This window comes from Mustela lutreola, chromosome 5 (assembly GCF_030435805.1).
Source record: "Mustela lutreola isolate mMusLut2 chromosome 5, mMusLut2.pri, whole genome shotgun sequence".
Taxonomy (NCBI): domain Eukaryota; kingdom Metazoa; phylum Chordata; class Mammalia; order Carnivora; family Mustelidae; genus Mustela; species Mustela lutreola.
The window spans coordinates 139458127-139474801 of NC_081294.1; the positions used below are offsets into that span (position 1 = coordinate 139458127).

The 16675-nt window shown below is 49.1% G+C and overlaps 1 protein-coding gene across 1 annotated transcript; it reads left to right on the forward strand.

Moving 5' to 3' along the window:
- The first annotated feature begins 394 nt into the window (after window positions 1-394).
- PPIC (peptidylprolyl isomerase C) lies at window positions 395-15856 on the forward strand. Its single transcript, XM_059175743.1, has 5 exons — window positions 395-605; window positions 7419-7532; window positions 8251-8344; window positions 10883-11067; window positions 15192-15856. Exons 1-5 carry the CDS (start codon window positions 489-491, stop codon window positions 15318-15320), a joined length of 639 nt encoding a protein of 212 aa, XP_059031726.1. The 5' UTR covers window positions 395-488; the 3' UTR covers window positions 15321-15856.
- The last annotated feature ends 819 nt before the right edge of the window (window positions 15857-16675 follow it).

Below are 16675 nucleotides of genomic sequence, written 5' to 3' on the forward strand. Positions count from 1 at the left end.
CTCCTCCAAGGGCAGCTGTGGTCACGGACACCAACCGGTCTGCAGAGCCTCTGACTGAGCAGCGCACAATTTGCCAGGAGGACTTGGAGCGCGGAGAGTCCTGAACTTTCCGCCAGGTTTAACACGCGCCTACGCGGTACGTTGAGGGAGATGCCCCGCGCTCACCCTGCAGCTCCACCGCGCTTAGGGTCGGTGCCTCTCTGGGGCACCGCGCGGAAGCAGAGCTGGCTCGCTGCGGCCCCCGGCGTCCTGCGCCCCGGCCGCTGGAGCGTCCGTCAGCAGCGCGTCGCGCCCAGTCCCCAGCGGCTCCCGGGGCTGAACTTGGGAGGAGCGCGCCCCAGGTTCCCGCCCTGCCCCGACCGCCTCATCCTAGCCCCCCCACCTCCCCAAACCCGGAGCGCGCAGGCGCAGCGGCCGGGGAAGTCCAGCCACCCGTCCCGGAGGCTGCGGTGGCGCGGGAGCCGCTGCAGCCGCTGCCGGCGCTCGCCATGGGCCCGGGTCCCCAGCTGCTGCTACCTCTCGCGCTTTGCGTGGGGCTCGGCGCGCTCGTGACTTCTGCGGGGGCCTCGGGCGTCAGCAGGCGAGGCCCCACCGTGACGGCCAAGGTAACTGATTGGCGGGCAGCAAACTGCCCTCGCGCGGGCCAGGGGGCTGGGGGGAGCTTTGGGGACTGGGTCCTCGGAGTCCGCGGCGGCGATGCGAGGATGCGAGGCGGCCGCAGGGCTCAGTGCGAGGGCTCGGGGACCGCCCTGTCCGGGGCGACTTGGGGGCGCTAGGCCCAGCAGTTTGAACTTAGTCTCCGGGGCGGCGGTCCGACGTGACCTGCCCTGGGCGCTGCGGGAAGCTTCCGGAACCACCGGGCTCTCTCTCCAGGAAGGAGGCGGCCCGAGTACTTCCTTTTGCGTGGCGAGGACTGTGGAATAGAAGCAGGAAGAATGCAGGCGCGGGGCGGGGGGGGGGGGGGGTCGGAGGTGGCGAAGAGACGAGCTCTGAGCCGCGGGGGTGCAGTGGGAGACGGCCACCGCTGTCACCCAGCCTGGAGGAGCCCGCTGGGGTGGGGGGCGTCCGGGCAAACTAGGAGCCTTGCTTTCGCGGGAGTCTGTCCCCTCAGCCCGGGGGTGGGGGGTGCGCCTTTAGCCTTTGACTGTTTCAGAGTTTGCATCCTGAGCTTGGGAAGCTGCTAGCACCCACAGCCTTTTCATCTCTAGAGGGGATTGGGCGGGGGTTGGGGGGGGGGATTGATGGGGGCGGGGATCTGCCTTGGACTGTCTCTCCAAGCACCACCGTGCTTTTTTCAGCATATTTACCCAGGCTAGAAGATAATGGAGGGTGTGGGGAGAGACAGAGCAAGGGAGGGAGGGAGGGAGGGAAGGGAATGATTTGGTGCCCTTGATCACTACTTGTAGAAAAAACCACCGGCAGCAGCAGTGTCTTGGAATCTGGGAGGAGGGGCAGCTGCAAGTTGTTTTAATAGTCAGTCGGGTGTTTGCCAGTGGGAATGATACTGTTGAACAAGAAGTAGACTGCTTAAGTCCTCTCCCACAGATCCCACCTGGGGTGTGGGTAGGGGAGAATGAGGTTCGTGGAGAGAGGGAGATCCCCCAAACATCTGATGTAGCCTAAGAATGAACAGAAAGGCCATACCATGCTGCAGTCTCTGTGTGCGTGAAAGGCGGAAACCTAGCCCCACTGTTGTGAGCACTGATTCTCAGCCCTGCCCCTTGATATTTGAGGCGTATCCACTTTTGAGAAATGGCTTGTCCAAGAGCCATAGAGCTGAAAGGGTGGGGGAGAGGGAGTCTTTCAGTCTGCAGATACAGTTTGGGTCTTTCGGGATACAATCGTAAAGGTAACGTTCATAAAATGAGGAAGAAAATATAGTAGTCCCCTCCTGTCTGCGGGGGCCAAGTTCTAAGAGCCCCAGTGGATACTGAAACCCATACACTGTGTTTTGTCCTATACATAACATATATATATTAAATAAAGGGAACGTTTAATATATAAATTAGGCACAGAAAGAGATTAATAATAATAACTGATAATAAAATAGGACAGTTATAACATTACACGGTAAGAAATTACGCAGATGCCGTCTTTCTCGAAGCATCTTAAGGGCACTCACCTTTCCTCTTGCGATGCCGGGAGATGATAAAGTGTCTACCTGATGAGATGAAATAAGGTGACCTGACTGCGGTAGGCATTCCGAGCTGTTCCGCTCCTCCTCCTCTTCTGACCACAGCTCACAGGGCTGAGGGGAATAACTGAACCTTGGGGAAAATGGAAACCTAGAGTACGGGGGCGGGGACTATTGTAAACCCTTTAATAGACCTGGTGATACTAAAAAAATACCTGGAGGATAAGAGAAATCAGCCTGGCAAGCACTTGGGATGCAAAGGGAGTTGTATGTGCAAAGGCCCCGTGCCAGGAAAGCCATCAGAGTTCAGAGGACAGAGAGAGGGGGACAGGCTTCCACTCAGGGGTGAGGGGAGTGTCTTGAGACAAGGCAGGAAGGGTCAGCAGCAGCAAAATCGTGTAGGGTCTTGGAGTCCACAGTTAGGAGCGGGTTTTGAGGCAGTTTAATCTTCTAATTTGAGGTCTTAGTCTAAGTGCAGTTAGCTCCTGGGGTTTTAAGCATGGGATTGACATCTCATATATGCTTTTAAACAGAGACTGTGGTCGCTCCACGGACAGTGAAATGGGAGATCATTCAGGCTCCATGTCAGAGTCCATATGGCCATGGCGTGGATTTGGGTGCTAACCGTGGAAATGGGGAGCAAAGGGGAGGGATGTGAAATAGATGTTTTGAAATGCAACTAATAAGACTTGCTGATGGTTTAGATGGGGGGTAGGGGAAATGAAGTAGAATTGCCAGATAAAATATAAGGTTCCCAGTGAGGTGTGAATCTCAGATAAACATGAATCATTTCTTACCATAAGTCTGTCATTTGCGGGGTTTGGGAACAGACTTCACCAGGGAGGCTTTTTAAACCTACCCAGTGCAGAGACCCAGCCTAGATCAAGTCAGTCACGATCTGTGAGTCACCCAGGCTGGGAATGTCTAGGAGGGGTGCCAAGAGAAAGCTGCTGGAGGGGAGGTTGGAGCATCTCTGCCCCTCGGCTAGGGTGCTGTCCTTCAGCAAATTTTCCTGTACTCTGCTCTCAGAATTAGTAATGTATCTCCCTTCCCTTCCTACCAAATTTATCATGAAGTTTTTTTTCTTTTTTAAGATTTTTATTTATTTATTTGACAGAGAGAGAGAGATCACAAACAGGGGTATAGGCAGAGGGAGAAGCAAACTCTCTGCTGAGCAGGGAGCCAGGTGCTGGGCTCGATCTGAGGACCGCAAGATTGTGACCAGAGCTGAAGGCAGACAGCTTAACCAACTGAGCCACCCAGGCGCCTCTATCATGAAGTTCTAAAAGCTAATTGTGTAGGCGAGTCTTCTACAGATTCGGCCCTGTCAAGTGACTTTTTCAGTGGACTTTTTAAAACAACTCAATATATGGGAAAAGAGAAACATTAAACATTATTTCCCCAAGGAATGCCTGGGTGGCTCAGTTGGTTAAACGTCTGCCTTCAGCTCAGATCAGGATCCCAGGACCCTGGGATCGAGCCCTACATTGGGCTCCCCGCTCAGCGAGGAAGCCTGGTTCTCCCTCTGCCTCTGCCCTGCCACTCCCTTTGCTTGTGCTTCCTCTCTTTCTGTCAAATAAATAAATATATATATTTTTAAATTTAAAAAATAATTTCCCTGAGTTCGCAAAAGTAGATAAACTGGCCATCGCTCTAGTGTTTTCCCCAACGGTCCTTTGTTTTCCCTCTGACTTCATTTAAAAACTAGGAATCTGGAATAAGAGAGGGGCGAGGCACTGCCCCCCCTTCAGTGGCACTCACCAGCAACCCCCTCTGCTGCCTGCCCAGCCCTGGAGCCTCTGGTCCACGCTCCAGCTCGCTGGTCTCAAAGTCCCCGGAACAGACATCTGCCAACCTGTACTTCTGAGCAGACGCTAGAGGTTCTGCACAAGATCAGGCACCTAGATGAGAGAGAATAGTGCTGTCTTTCCAGCTGCACACATGCCTGGCCCAACTTGCTGGCACTTTCCTAGAGCATGGCCTGGTGCCCTTGGGGCAGGTGATTTAATGTGTGAAGCTCCATTTCCTTCTCTATTAGTGGAAACATAGATAATATCTACCTGCTGGGGTTTTTGTGTGTTTGTTTTGCATATTAGATGTGATAAAGCAGGTAAAGTGCTTAGCCAAGATTTCTGAGGTCCATTGTTAGTGTTATTTACGTGACCTTATTAATGCAGCCCTGAAACAGGTGAGGAACAGAAGCTCAGAGCTGAATTAAGTTGCCCAAGGACCCATGGCCAGTAGCAGTGGAGCAGGGTGGTTGGCTCTTGTCCTTGGCATCTACCCTAGTTGCTCTGGAAGTGGAAGCAGGATTAACCCTTCCGGGGTTAGGATCAGGCTCTGTGAGTGCCTCTTTCCTGTTCCCTCTTGTCTCTACCTCCCGCCTCCCGTGACCCATGATTTTCAAAGGACCTTCCAAAGGCAGCCCTCAAGGGGAAAACAGAAATGACTTGAGCTTGCTCCTGAAGTACAGTGTGGAATCCAGTTACCACCTCTGCCAGGAAGCCCACCCTGATCTCCACAGATAATTATCACCTCTACCCATGATATTTCATCAGTACTTATCTTGTTATAAAACCAGATTGTCCATTATATTATAGCTACTTACATATGTGTTTTCTGGGGGACTATAACGTCCATGTGGCCAGGGGCTTTGCAGCCTCACTCTGTGTCCAGAACAGGGCCTGTCCCTTAGGGCACGCACGCAGTCAGAGATGATCTCAGGGTGACACGGTGCAGAGGGAGAGTGTTTGCCTGGCAGCCACCTTGGGTCCCCTGCTCCCTATACTGAGGTAGTTTGCCCTGCTTCTCACGTCCCCTCTCACGGGGCGTTGAAGTACTCACCATTTTTTGAGTACCTGCTTGAACGACGACGCTGTGCCAGGCACCTGGGATCTAAAAACACCATTTCGACCCCTTAGAGGATTCCCTGCCTGGACTGCAAGCGCCATATGCAGGATAAATGACAGGACTGCACGGTTGGCTTTCACTCTCCCAGTTTCGGCAGAGCTCCCTGAGACCCCACAGGGGGTCTTCCCCCCCTCCTCTTCCTCCTCCTCCAGTTTCTTCTCCGTTATCCCAGTGCCTCTCTCCCCTGTCTTTAAGTCCCCTCAGCCACACACCCCACCACAGGCCCTAGGACTTCCTCCTTGAACTGGTCTCAGGGCTCCCAGATCCTCCTTCCCCCCAACACGAGTAATATTCCCCCAAGTCTTCTGGGGCCCTGTTCTTTCCCCGCTCTCTGCTGCCCAGCAAAAAAAACCCAGGTCTCCTAGCCAGCAGCCTTCCTCCGCCTTCTGGAACTGGTCAGAATCTCCCTTCCCTGGGAATTGCAGTCGGAAGGCACAAAGAGCCCATTTCCTGCCCTGGTGTTTGGTCTCTAGAAGGAACTCTGCCCCCGTGGGGCTCAGGCCCATTCTTGTCCCTGGAGGCCTCTCCCTTGCCTCCAGGCCTGCTTCCCATCGCACCTTCTCCATGGAGGATGCCTTCCCTCAGCCCTCAGCATCCCTCTGGGCCCGGGAGCCAGCGTTCTTGTGTACTTGGTGACAGAGAAGATGTGATGTTATCATTTCCACCGGACTCAGAAAACCCTGCTGTATTTTCTTGCTGCCAGTCACAAAGTGGAAGGACCCTGCAGTTTGGAGAAAAATCTTCTTAGTAAGTGTGCAAGGCCGCACGTCAGAACAGCAGATTTTTATTGAAGAGTTTTGCTGGGTGACAGACCCTTTTCCTTCACCTTCTCCGGCTTGCTCTCCCACGTTTTATGCTCCTTGCTGCCCAGACACCCACAGGCTTTATTTTCTCTTCTGTACGTTAGAAGTCTGGCAGGCCTTTCTAGGGTCTTGTATGGCATTCCTTTAAGATGAGGACCCTAATTCTTCTCCCGGGGCTGAGTTTACTCCTGGGCTTGGAAATCCTTTTGGAGAAGGTGCTTCTCTTTGACACCAGCCCTGGTGACCCCGGTCCCGGCGTGTCAGGGCTGGGGCCTGTCCTGGATCCATGTCCAACTGTCGTCCTCAAGTGCACAGGCTCATCTCAAGGGCGTGGTCTTTGTTACAGTCTATAAAGTCCTCCTGTATAAATAATAATACAGTTGCGGCTGCCGTGGCCACGGGAAAATTCTAAAATGCCACACGGAGCACTAAATATCACATCAGCCCGTGACAGACGTGCTGACGTATTGGCAGAAGCCCTTGTCTTGCACCAAAGCTTGACAGTCTTTACTTCACGATTTTTCTAAACTGCGAGACATCTTTTTTCTTTGACAGCCCTTCTTATATTTTTTAGAGCCATCTCTCAAAGGTCTCTCTCTCTCTTTTATTTTTAACGCATTCGAACAGTAAATTGCTTCATATAATCTAAGCCCGCTAATAGAATGCCCTTCGACTCCGTAGCCTTTTCAAGCATCCCGTTGGTGTCACCCTAACACGGTGATTGGTGAAGCACTACGGGTATCATTTCATTTGGATGAAACAGGTTTTCAACATTTGTTTCAGGGAAGGGAACTGATGGGGTTCACGTGCGTGCAACGTGACTGATGCACCCTCGTGGGGACGTGCTTTCTTTCATCTGCCCTGACATGTTGTGCCACAAAGAGAACCCAGCATCCCCGTGGGACTTTGGGGGCATGAGGACTAAGCTGGGTGTCTGAGTGTGCAGGGCCGATGGCCCTGTTGGGGCTCGGGACAAGCCTGGGGACCAGGAGCCTGACAAGAGTCCGAAGTGAGTGGCAGGCCTTTCAGAGGTCTGGCCGTGCGTTTTGATGTCTTGCAGTTCCCTTGACGGCAGGTGTCTGCTGAGCATTCCCCGGGAATCGGGCACTGGTCGAAGTTACAAAAAAATAAATCTGGATGGTTAGACTATTTCTCTTCTTATGTGTTGTTCTCTCCTGCCAAGATCAAAAACATCACCCATCAGAAGAGCGCAAGGCTGGGAAAGGGGAGGGGACCGCAGGGCTGCCGGGACCGTGGGGTTCTCAGAGACCTCACCGGCGGACTCGGGACAGTGCTGAGTCAGTCTGCAAACCCAGGGCCTCGTGCGGTGCTTGGCCGAGAGGGGGGTGCTCATGAAATGTTGGCAGGATGAACGTTTTTGGGTTTTGTTTTTTTTTTTTTTTTTTTTTGGCAGATGGAATGCAGCCACACTGGTGATTGGAGATGAATCTAGAGCTTCTTTGTCCACTGCTGGCGGAGGCGGGAAGGGCTTTCACATGGGGACGCATTCTCAGACTGTACCTTTCTCTTCCCGTTGTAACCCTCTGCTCCGCCGTTCCCTCACAACGCAGGTCTTCTTCGATGTGAGGATTGGAGACAAAGATGTCGGCAGAATCGTGATTGGCCTCTTCGGCAAGGTTGTGCCCAAGACTGTGGAAAATTTTGTCGCGCTCGCAACAGGGGAGGTCAGTGTCAGTCTGGGTTCCCTTAAATGCGCCCAGGAGGGGGGTCTTCCTTCTTCTTCTTTTTTTTTTTTTTTTTCCATTTATTTATTTGACAGAGAGACAGAGAGATCGCAAGCAGGCAGAGAGGCAGGCAGAGAGAGAGGGAAGCAGGCTCCCTGCTGAGCAGAGAGCCCGACGCGGGCCTCGATCCCAGGACCCTGAGATCATGACCTGAGCCGAAGGCAGCGGCTTAACCCACTGCGCCACCCAGGCGCCCCCGGGTCTTCTTTCTTTTAAGCCCAGCATAAAGTTGTCTGCTGGGAAAATGGGCGTGGATTGAGCAGGTCCGGTGAACCCGAGACATTCTTACAATATTTTACTTTATTTTCCTACAAAATCTTACTGTTCTGGTGCTCTGTGTCCTTGGGGCCCTAGAAATCGAGGGGAAGCAGTTACCACGTGAGAATACAGATGGGCACTCTTTTGACTTATTGACATTAATACCCTACTTCCACGGTTGATTTATTTCTTTGTTTTGGGTCCTTCGATGTGTTTCTACGTACATCATCACAGGGACCTAATTCTACAGAGAGTTTGTGTCATTTTCTCATTGGGTCATGTCCCGATAAACAGCGGGGTTCAGTGCTCACTACGGCAGTTCATGTACTAAAAACGGTGGGGTTCACCTTGCAGTACAGGTTCTATCTACTTGTATATTCAACTGACGTAATCTCTTTAGAAAGGATACGGCTATAAAGGAAGCAAATTTCATCGCGTCATCAAAGATTTCATGATTCAAGGAGGAGACTTCACGAGTGGGGACGGCACCGGTGGTAATCATGTCTTTTATATTTCTCCTTTCTCTATACCACACTGAAACCCAAGATCAAGTCTGTGCATTTACCCCCCTGAACTGAATTCCCAGACATAAGAAATGAACTGCTCACGACCACCAAACTAATCTTCAGAAGGACAGGGTTTGGCAGGGGGGCCTCAGCTCCTCAAATCTAGTCACACGTACAAACGAGTGAGGCCCCCTTCACGGGAAACAGTAGTGCTCTGGCTCATTAGCTTTCCATAGTGGAGATACATTCATCCAGGAGATGGCTCTGCAGTTACTAACATGCTAGACTCCCAGTAGGCAGTGGTCGAGAAAGAGGCCCACAAGGGAAGGAAAGGTCGAATGAGAAAGCGTGCACACGCTGGTGTGGGGGAGGGGAGCAGCCGGCCCCAGACACGGATGTGGTGCAGGAGGGCTGGGGGCAGCACAACTGAAGGGAGAGACCAGGGTTGAGGTGGTGGGGTTGCAGGGGGGATTTACCCCCCCCCCCTTTTTTTTTTTTTCAAATTCTTTTACTTTGTTGTCGGCTTTTCCAATAATAGTAAGTAATCAATGAGTTGTCCATATTACATGGTGTTTTTTTTTTAAGATTTTATTTATTTGACAGAGAGAGAGAGAGAGATCACAAGTAGGCAGAGAGGCAGACAGAGAGAGAGGGGGAAGCAGGCTCCCTGCTAAGCAGAGAGCCCAATGCGGGGCTTGATCCTGGGACCCTGAGATCATGACCTGAGCCAGAGGCAGAGGCTTAACCCACTGAGCTACCCAGGCGCCCCATATTATATGTTTTTATAAGCCAAGATAGAGGGCTGTGAAGCACAAATAATTAAATTTATGGACTGTCACATACACCAGAGCTGATTGTTCCTCCCTGGGGACTGCACGTACCCAAGCTCTCTGGGCTCAGAAGTGTCATGAGTCCTTTTCCCGAATGCACATAATAGAGCTAGCTACATTAGGATGTAAATTTACTTCAGATTTAAGATTTTTAATTCAGCAAATACGTGTTCTGATGGGTACGAAATGGCTAACTTTTTGGAGAAACCCTTAGGCCCACTTTTCATGCACTACTGCTAATTTTAGGTTGATTACAATGATTTCTTTATAAGAAAATGGCTACCGTTAAACCCTTGGATTTGCCAGGGTCTTCGGGAGCATTACTTTTAGTCCTTACAAAAATGTAAGGGTTCAGGGATGGAGAATGGAGCAGAGAAACACATTCAGAAACACACTGGGTCAGCGGGCTGGTGGGGGGAAGATGCGCAGGAGAGCAGTCCTCCCTCCCTTGCTGGTGCAGAGCTGGAAGAGTGTGCAGCTCCCTGTAGCAGTGCCCTTGAAACTGGTGTCCCACTCTCCCATCCTGGAGCCCAGCAGGAACAGCTGAGCTTCACTGTGTCCTCTTTCCTGACTCGTCTCTCTCTCTTTGCCTTCCCTGCCGTGTGTGTGCGCGTGTGCACGCACCCATGTGGAAGTGTGCGGACATAGGTCTTGAGTCGAGATTCTCTTGAGTTTTGGAGGAAAGACCTTTTGGATCACTTACATTTGGCCTAGACCTCTCCATGAGCAGAGCTTTCCTTCCAGGCCACTGACCAATCAGCTCTAAATTGCCTGCCTTGGATAGCCACTTCTGGTCCATGCAGCCAAGCCAGGATCTCGAGGTTGGCAGCCAGTGGAGGTAGAGCCCTGCAGAAAGGGAGGAGGTGGGCATGACATGCACTCAAGGTGTTGGAGGATAGAGCAGACACTTCTCATGGTGTGTACTCTTCTCTTAGGGGAGAAACGGGTTCTGCCCTCCTTGCTGCTGGGCTGGAGCTCAGTCCCCATGGCTGCTTCCAGTTCTTCCGCTCAAGGTCAGATCACTGGGTGCTCCCGTTTGACACCCCTTCCGTAGCCTGGTGAGCCTGGAAGGCGTTGTGCCTCATTACATGCAGGCTGGCTGCCGTTGCTCCAGCACGGGGGCGGGCAAGAGCCGCCGCTGGAGGGTCAGCATGTCACGTGAGCGCCGGGTTCTGCTATGCAGTTTTCAAGCTCTGTAACCTCTGTTTCTTCATTTCAAGTGGGATTGAGAAGACCTGTTCTGTAAGGTCATGAGGATTAGCGGAGGGTGTATATCAAGTGCTGATTGTGCCAGGGTTGGGTGCTGAAGCCGGAGCGACCACTTGAAGCTCAGGACAGACATGGTGCCAGTAACATAGCCCAGGTTTCCACATTGGCGTAACAGTGTCATCCTGCCCTTCCTTCTCATTTCAGAGCTAAATCGTTGACTTGCTTGTTTGGGGTCTTGCTTTGAGGTCAGAGGATGGTGCCATCTTTAAGGTTTTTGTGTGTTTATCTGGGTCTCTGATGCCCTGATTCCCAAAGGAGTGAATTCTACCACTTCCTTTGTTTCTCCTTATGCTTGACCATCTTTTCCCATCCCCATGTCCCCAGTTTTATTAAAACCTTATGGTTCCCTTTGAAGAATTTGCTTTCATATAACATCTGGTGATTCTCCTCTTTTTCTTTTTTCTTTTTTTAATTTTGTCTCACCCAGGTATAAGCATTTATGGTGAGACATTTCCAGATGAGAACTTCAAGCTGAAGCATTATGGCATTGGGTGGGTAAGCATGGCCAATGCTGGACCTGATACCAACGGCTCTCAGTTCTTCATCACCTTGACCAAGCCCACCTGGCTGGATGGCAAACATGTGGTATTTGGAAAAGTCCTTGATGGAATGGTAATGTGATAGGTTATTATGCCCCGTTCAGAGCTTTATATTTACAGTGAGAGTACTTTCAGTGATTTATTTTAATCTTAAAATGTGCTTGTTAGAGATCCATCATTCCATGCTGACTTGCCTCTTTAAAGGTGAATTGCATGTGGTATTTTAACTGTGAGGCGTACCGGGGCAGAAGATGGAGCCTTGACGTGGAAAAATTAAGGGCTTCCTTTATCTCGCTACTGGATATAAATGGAAACTCTTTTTTAACATAACCAAGTAAAACCCGGGTCCCCTACGTGCATATATTAGGTTTTATGCCACCTGAAAAAGGAAGGAAATCCCGTCACATGGTACAACATGGATGAACCTTGAATATGTTGAGTAAAATAAGCCAGTCACAAAAGACCATACGATTCCACTTTTAAAAGGTATCTAAAGGAGTCAGATACATGTAGAATGAGGTAGAATGGTGGTTGCCAGGGGCCGGCAGGGAGGGAGAAATGGGGAGTGTTCTCTGGGCACAGAGCTGCACCTCTGCAAGAGGAAAAAAGTTCTGCAGAAGCGTTGCACATAATGGGAATAATAGTTGCACAGTATAATGGGAATATACTTAAGACTATGGCACCGTACACTTTGAAATAGAGAAGGTGGTGCATTTTATGTTAGGTTCTTTTACCACGGTTGAAAACAAAATATTTTTAAAAATCCCTTGAAGACCACATGGTTCGGTGCAGTAACAAGTCCCCTCCAAAGACATAGTCAGTAGAGTGATGACAGTTGCTAAAGGGAATTTAAATTCCTGCAGGCATAACCTGTCTCAAAGAGTATCTCAAGGGTCCAGTTCATAATCCAGAGAAACACTTCTTAAAAATCCTCATTCTCCTCCACTCCCAACAGTTTCCCTCCTTAGCATCTGCTCACAGAATCTCTCCCAGCTCCTAAACTAGAAGATGGAAGGTCTGCCCGACCCAATCCTGGACCACTCCGGAACACCCCCCATCCTCTTCCATATTTGATTTGGTTTCCTTTCTTCTTTTGAAAAGTGGTTTTATTTATTTATTTGAGGGAGAGAGAGGCAGAGAGAAACAGAGAGTGAGTGAGCATGAGCAGAGGCAGAGGGAGAAGCAGGCTTGCTGCTGAGCAAGGAGCCTAATGTGGGGCTCGATCCCAGGACCCTGAGATCACAACCCGAGCTGAAGGCAGACGGTTAACCAACGGAGCCACCCAGGCGCCCGATTTTGTATCATTTTCACGTGAGCTGTTCTGTCTGTTCCATCCAAATGCAAGTGAGCCAAGCTCACTTGTGACAATTCTTCCACAGCTTCTACCCCCATCCTGATTCTACCCATTGAAAAGCCAGGAACCGAGCTGACCCATTAAGAACCTCTCTCACAAGGCAAGGAAGTGTTCAGCCTGAGCCGCCAAAGATACGGTTCTCATTGGCAATGGAATGAGAGAGAAAGAGGGCAGACACATATCACTTCATAGATCACTGTCCATCCTATCACAATAAAGGACAGACCTATATTCTCACGAGCCATAACTTCCTTTGAGGCACCTACTTATTTTATTTATTTTAAAGATTTCATTTATGTATTTGACAGAGAGAGAGCACACAAGAGGGGAGCAGCAGGCAGAGGGAGACAGAGAAGCAGACTCCTCGCTGAGCAGGGAGCCTGACGTGGGGCTCAGTCCCAAGACCCTGGGATCATGACCTGAGCTGAAGGCAGACGGTTAACAGACTGAGCCACCTAGGCACCCCTCAAGGCATCTATTCTCACACAGTAATGAATGCCAGCACCCCTCAAGTCTCACACAGAATGACGCCCTTGAAGTGAGCTAAACGTCCATATGCCTGTGCTCCACCAGTTTGCGTTTTTGATCGGTGGGCCTAACCAGGGTTTAAAAAATTTTAAATGTGGGGCGCCTGGGTGGCTCAGTGGGTTAAAGCCCCTGCCTTCGGCTCAGTTCATGATCCCAGAGTCCTGGGATCGAGCCCCACATTGGGCTCTCTGCTCCGCAGGGAGCCTGCTTCCTCCTCTCTGCCTACTTGTGATCTCTGTCAAATAAATAAATAAAATCTTAAAAAAAATTGTTTTTAATGTAATGGAGTTCAAACATTCATGCATATATTTGCATATATGCATATATGTGAATATATCATACTAACATGTAAGAGAAATGAAGAGTGCAAGTGTTATGCTGTCTTCCGGTCATGGTTTTTCTTCTCGCCCTCTAGATCCTCTGTCTTCACGCCCTACCCGACTGTACCAACTTCCTTCCACCCGTTAGGGTGCGTCCTGGGAGACCCGCTGCCTGGTCTTAGAGGAACAGTCCTTAACATGTTAGGAGTCCTAGACTGCTTTGAGATAGTAATGAAAACTATAGGTTTTCTCTCCAGGTGGAAAAAAAGATTCTGTGTGTGTATGTGTGTGTTTTATACCATTCCAAGGAATCTTCAGAATCTCCTGAATTCTAACCCAGAGATCATCTGGCTTGCTTTGTGAACGCTACACTTTTCTTTTTTTTCTTTCCTTTTTTTTAAAGATTTTATTTATTTATTTGACAGACAGAGACCACAAGTAGGCAGAGAGGCAGGCAGAGAGAGAGAAGGAAGAAGCAGGCTCCCTGTTGAGCTGAGACCCTGATGCAGGGCTCAATCCCAGGACCCTGGGATCATGACGTGAGCCGAAGGCAGAGGCTTTAACCCACTGAGTCACCCAGGTGCCCCACGCTACACTTTTCTTGAGCTCCCCTCAGACTCACAGAATCACAGTGTCCACAGGTGGCCCCACAAATAAGCATTTTTAAAAACTGTGAGAAAATATACATAGAAATTTCTATTTTAACTCTAAATGAGCATTTTTTAAAATGTTCCACAAGTCATCAGATGGGGACCCACTGCTTGAGGCAGACATGTGTACACATGTTTGCGTAGACACAATGTTTAGAAATATATATCATTATTATTAGAAGAATGCTGGTCTTTTATCTTAAGTTAACCTAAATTGGCCAGCGACTGGGTTAGGTGGCACCGTGTCTAAGGCAGTGAGTTGCTTTGTTGCTATTTTTGTCTCAGACCCATTTGGGAAGCTGGTCATAAGCTACTGTCCCTGGTCCTGGACCAGTTCTCCCTCTTCCCTTGTGAAGCTCAAGGTGGTTTCCTCAGATGTGTAGTCCTCCAGGGTAGAGAACGGGCCTTCATATCACTGTGGGGTTGGGGTCTCTCACTCCACTTGTTGGGCGTGGGTCAGCTTTAAAATGGGCAAACCCAGGGGTGCCTGGGTGGCTCAGTGGGTTAAAGCCTCTGCCTTCGACTCAGGTCATGATCCTAGGGTCCTGGGATCGAGCCCCGCATTGGACTGTCTGCCCCACGGGGAGCCTGCTTCCCCCCCTCTCTCCATCTGCCTCTCTGCCTACTTGTGATCTCTGTCAAATAAATAAATAAAATCTTTAAAAAAATAAATTAAATAAAATAAAATGGGCAAACACAGAACTAGGTCCACTTCTAAATCTGCCTTCTGACCCAGTTTCTTATGCCCACACCATTTACAGGGTATTGTTGAAACTGACTCATATTCCATGTTGACTGTTATACTGGGGTAGAAAGTGGGTAGAAATACATTTGATTAGAGCTCTGTGTTTATGAAAATATTATTTTTAGAATATAAAATGCTAATTTTTAAAAAATTTTATTTATTTGACAGAGAGAGATCACAAGTAGGCGGAGAGGCAGGCAGAGAGAGAGAGGTAGCAGGCTCCCCACTGAGCAGAGAGCCCGATGCGGGGCTCGATCCCAGGACCCTGGGATCATGACCTGAGCTGTAGGCAGAGGCTTACCCGACTGAGCCACCCAGGCGCCCCAGAATATAAAATGCTAATTAAAAGAAGTGAGAAAATACACAAGTATGTTCTTTCAGTAGCCAGGCAGTGGGTAAATTTTGTTCTGTTATCTATACATTTCCTGAATATTTTAAGTTTTCCATAGTTGGCTTACATGATTTTTGTACCATACCGACAACAACAACAGCCACAAACCCGGTTTTCTACTTGGCCTTTCAGACTGGGCACTGATTTCACCTGCGATCGTCATAGTTGCTGGCGAGATGTGAACCCAGAATCTGCTTTTCTCTTCCCAGACCGTGGTCCACTCCATAGAACTTCAGGCAACTGATGGGCACGACCGTCCGCTCACTGACTGCTCCATTGTCAACAGCGGCAAGATAGACGTGAAGACCCCCTTTGTGGTTGAGATCTCTGACTGGTGATACAACGGGCGGAAAACAAGAAACACTGTGGCAGGGATGTGTGTGTGTGCGCATGCTCATGTGTGTCTTTTGAGTTTCCAAAGTTACTGTTTTGCTCTGTTTTCTTACCTCTGTGTTTCACTCCCAATCACAGAAAAGTTCAAAACATCAACCACTCAGAGATTAGTTTGCATGAATTTTGGTAAATCACTTGTGTTTAGGGACTTGGCACTTCAAAGACCTCGCCCCTTCCTCCAACGGTGCTGTTTTTAAACTAGAAAACTTTGTATTGTCTATTTTTGTTTGGAGAACACAGTCATTATGTTGCTGAGTTCATTGTAATCCCCAAAGTTGGGGACTCGAATTATATCGAGGATGCTGAAGATTCATCTGAAGAAGGTGGAGACAGTGATGTTTGTTATTTTGTACTCAAACAAATTCTTTGCAGGTAAAGGGAGATTTGATGAGTGTAATCTGTAATCTGAGATATGTCATAGGGACTTTTACCTGATAAAAGGTGCTTTTGTGTCCTATTAAATGCTTTTTATATAGGTCAACTCTCTTTTTGCAAGTCTTTTTTTAAGTTAAATTTCTTAAAAAAATTGATGACAAAAATATATGTACTGTAATGCTAGCAATGAACTGATTAGAGAGGGTTCTATAAATCAGAATGCTAACATAACTGGATAATTTGGGATAGGAAGGCACAGAAATGATGTCTAACCATATCCCAAATACCTGAGCAGATTAATTTGCTAATTTTTACTCACTGTAACATTTATACAAAGTTCCCTTGAATCGAGTTGCAACAAAAGGGCATTTTTTTTTTTTTTTTTTTTTTAACACAAGGAGCATGAAGATTTGGACTGTACTTAAACTAGATGGGAAAGTAGAACCCCACTGTCTTGCTGTAACATACCTGGCTGGAACAGAGTGCCTGATCTCTGTTCAGTGGGAGTGATATCTTTGAAAACAGCCCCGTTGCTTCTCCTCTAGGACCTGTGGAGTGAGTGAGGACCCCCAGAATTCCATCTCGTCAATAAAAAAAGAAGAAATAAGAAGTAAATAAATTTTGACAACTACCTTTTTTTTTTTTTTTAAGATTTTATTTATTTATTTGACAGAGAGAGATCATAGGAAGGAAGAGAGAGTAGGAAGCAGGCTGGCTCCCTACTGAGCAGAGACACCCCCCCCCCCCCATGTGGGGCTTGATCCCAGGACTCTGAGACCATGACCTGAGCCGAAGGTAGAGGCTTAACCCACTGAGCCACCCAGGTGCCCCGACAACTACCTTTTAAAAAAAAATTCCATCTCCATGGGGCACCTGGGCGGCTCAGTCAGTTGAGTGTCTGCCTTTGGCTCAGATGATGATCCCA

Bases quoted from the DNA above. Each gene is read 5' to 3' on its own strand.
- PPIC (XM_059175743.1), top strand. From the start codon at position 489: ATGGGCCCGGGTCCCCAGCTGCTGCTACCTCTCGCGCTTTGCGTGGGG. The intron at 606-7,418 runs GTAACTGATTGG...CTCACAACGCAG, and splicing joins GCCCCACCGTGACGGCCAAG to GTCTTCTTCGATGTGAGGAT. The intron at 8,345-10,882 runs GTAATCATGTCT...TGTCTCACCCAG, and splicing joins GAGTGGGGACGGCACCGGTG to GTATAAGCATTTATGGTGAG.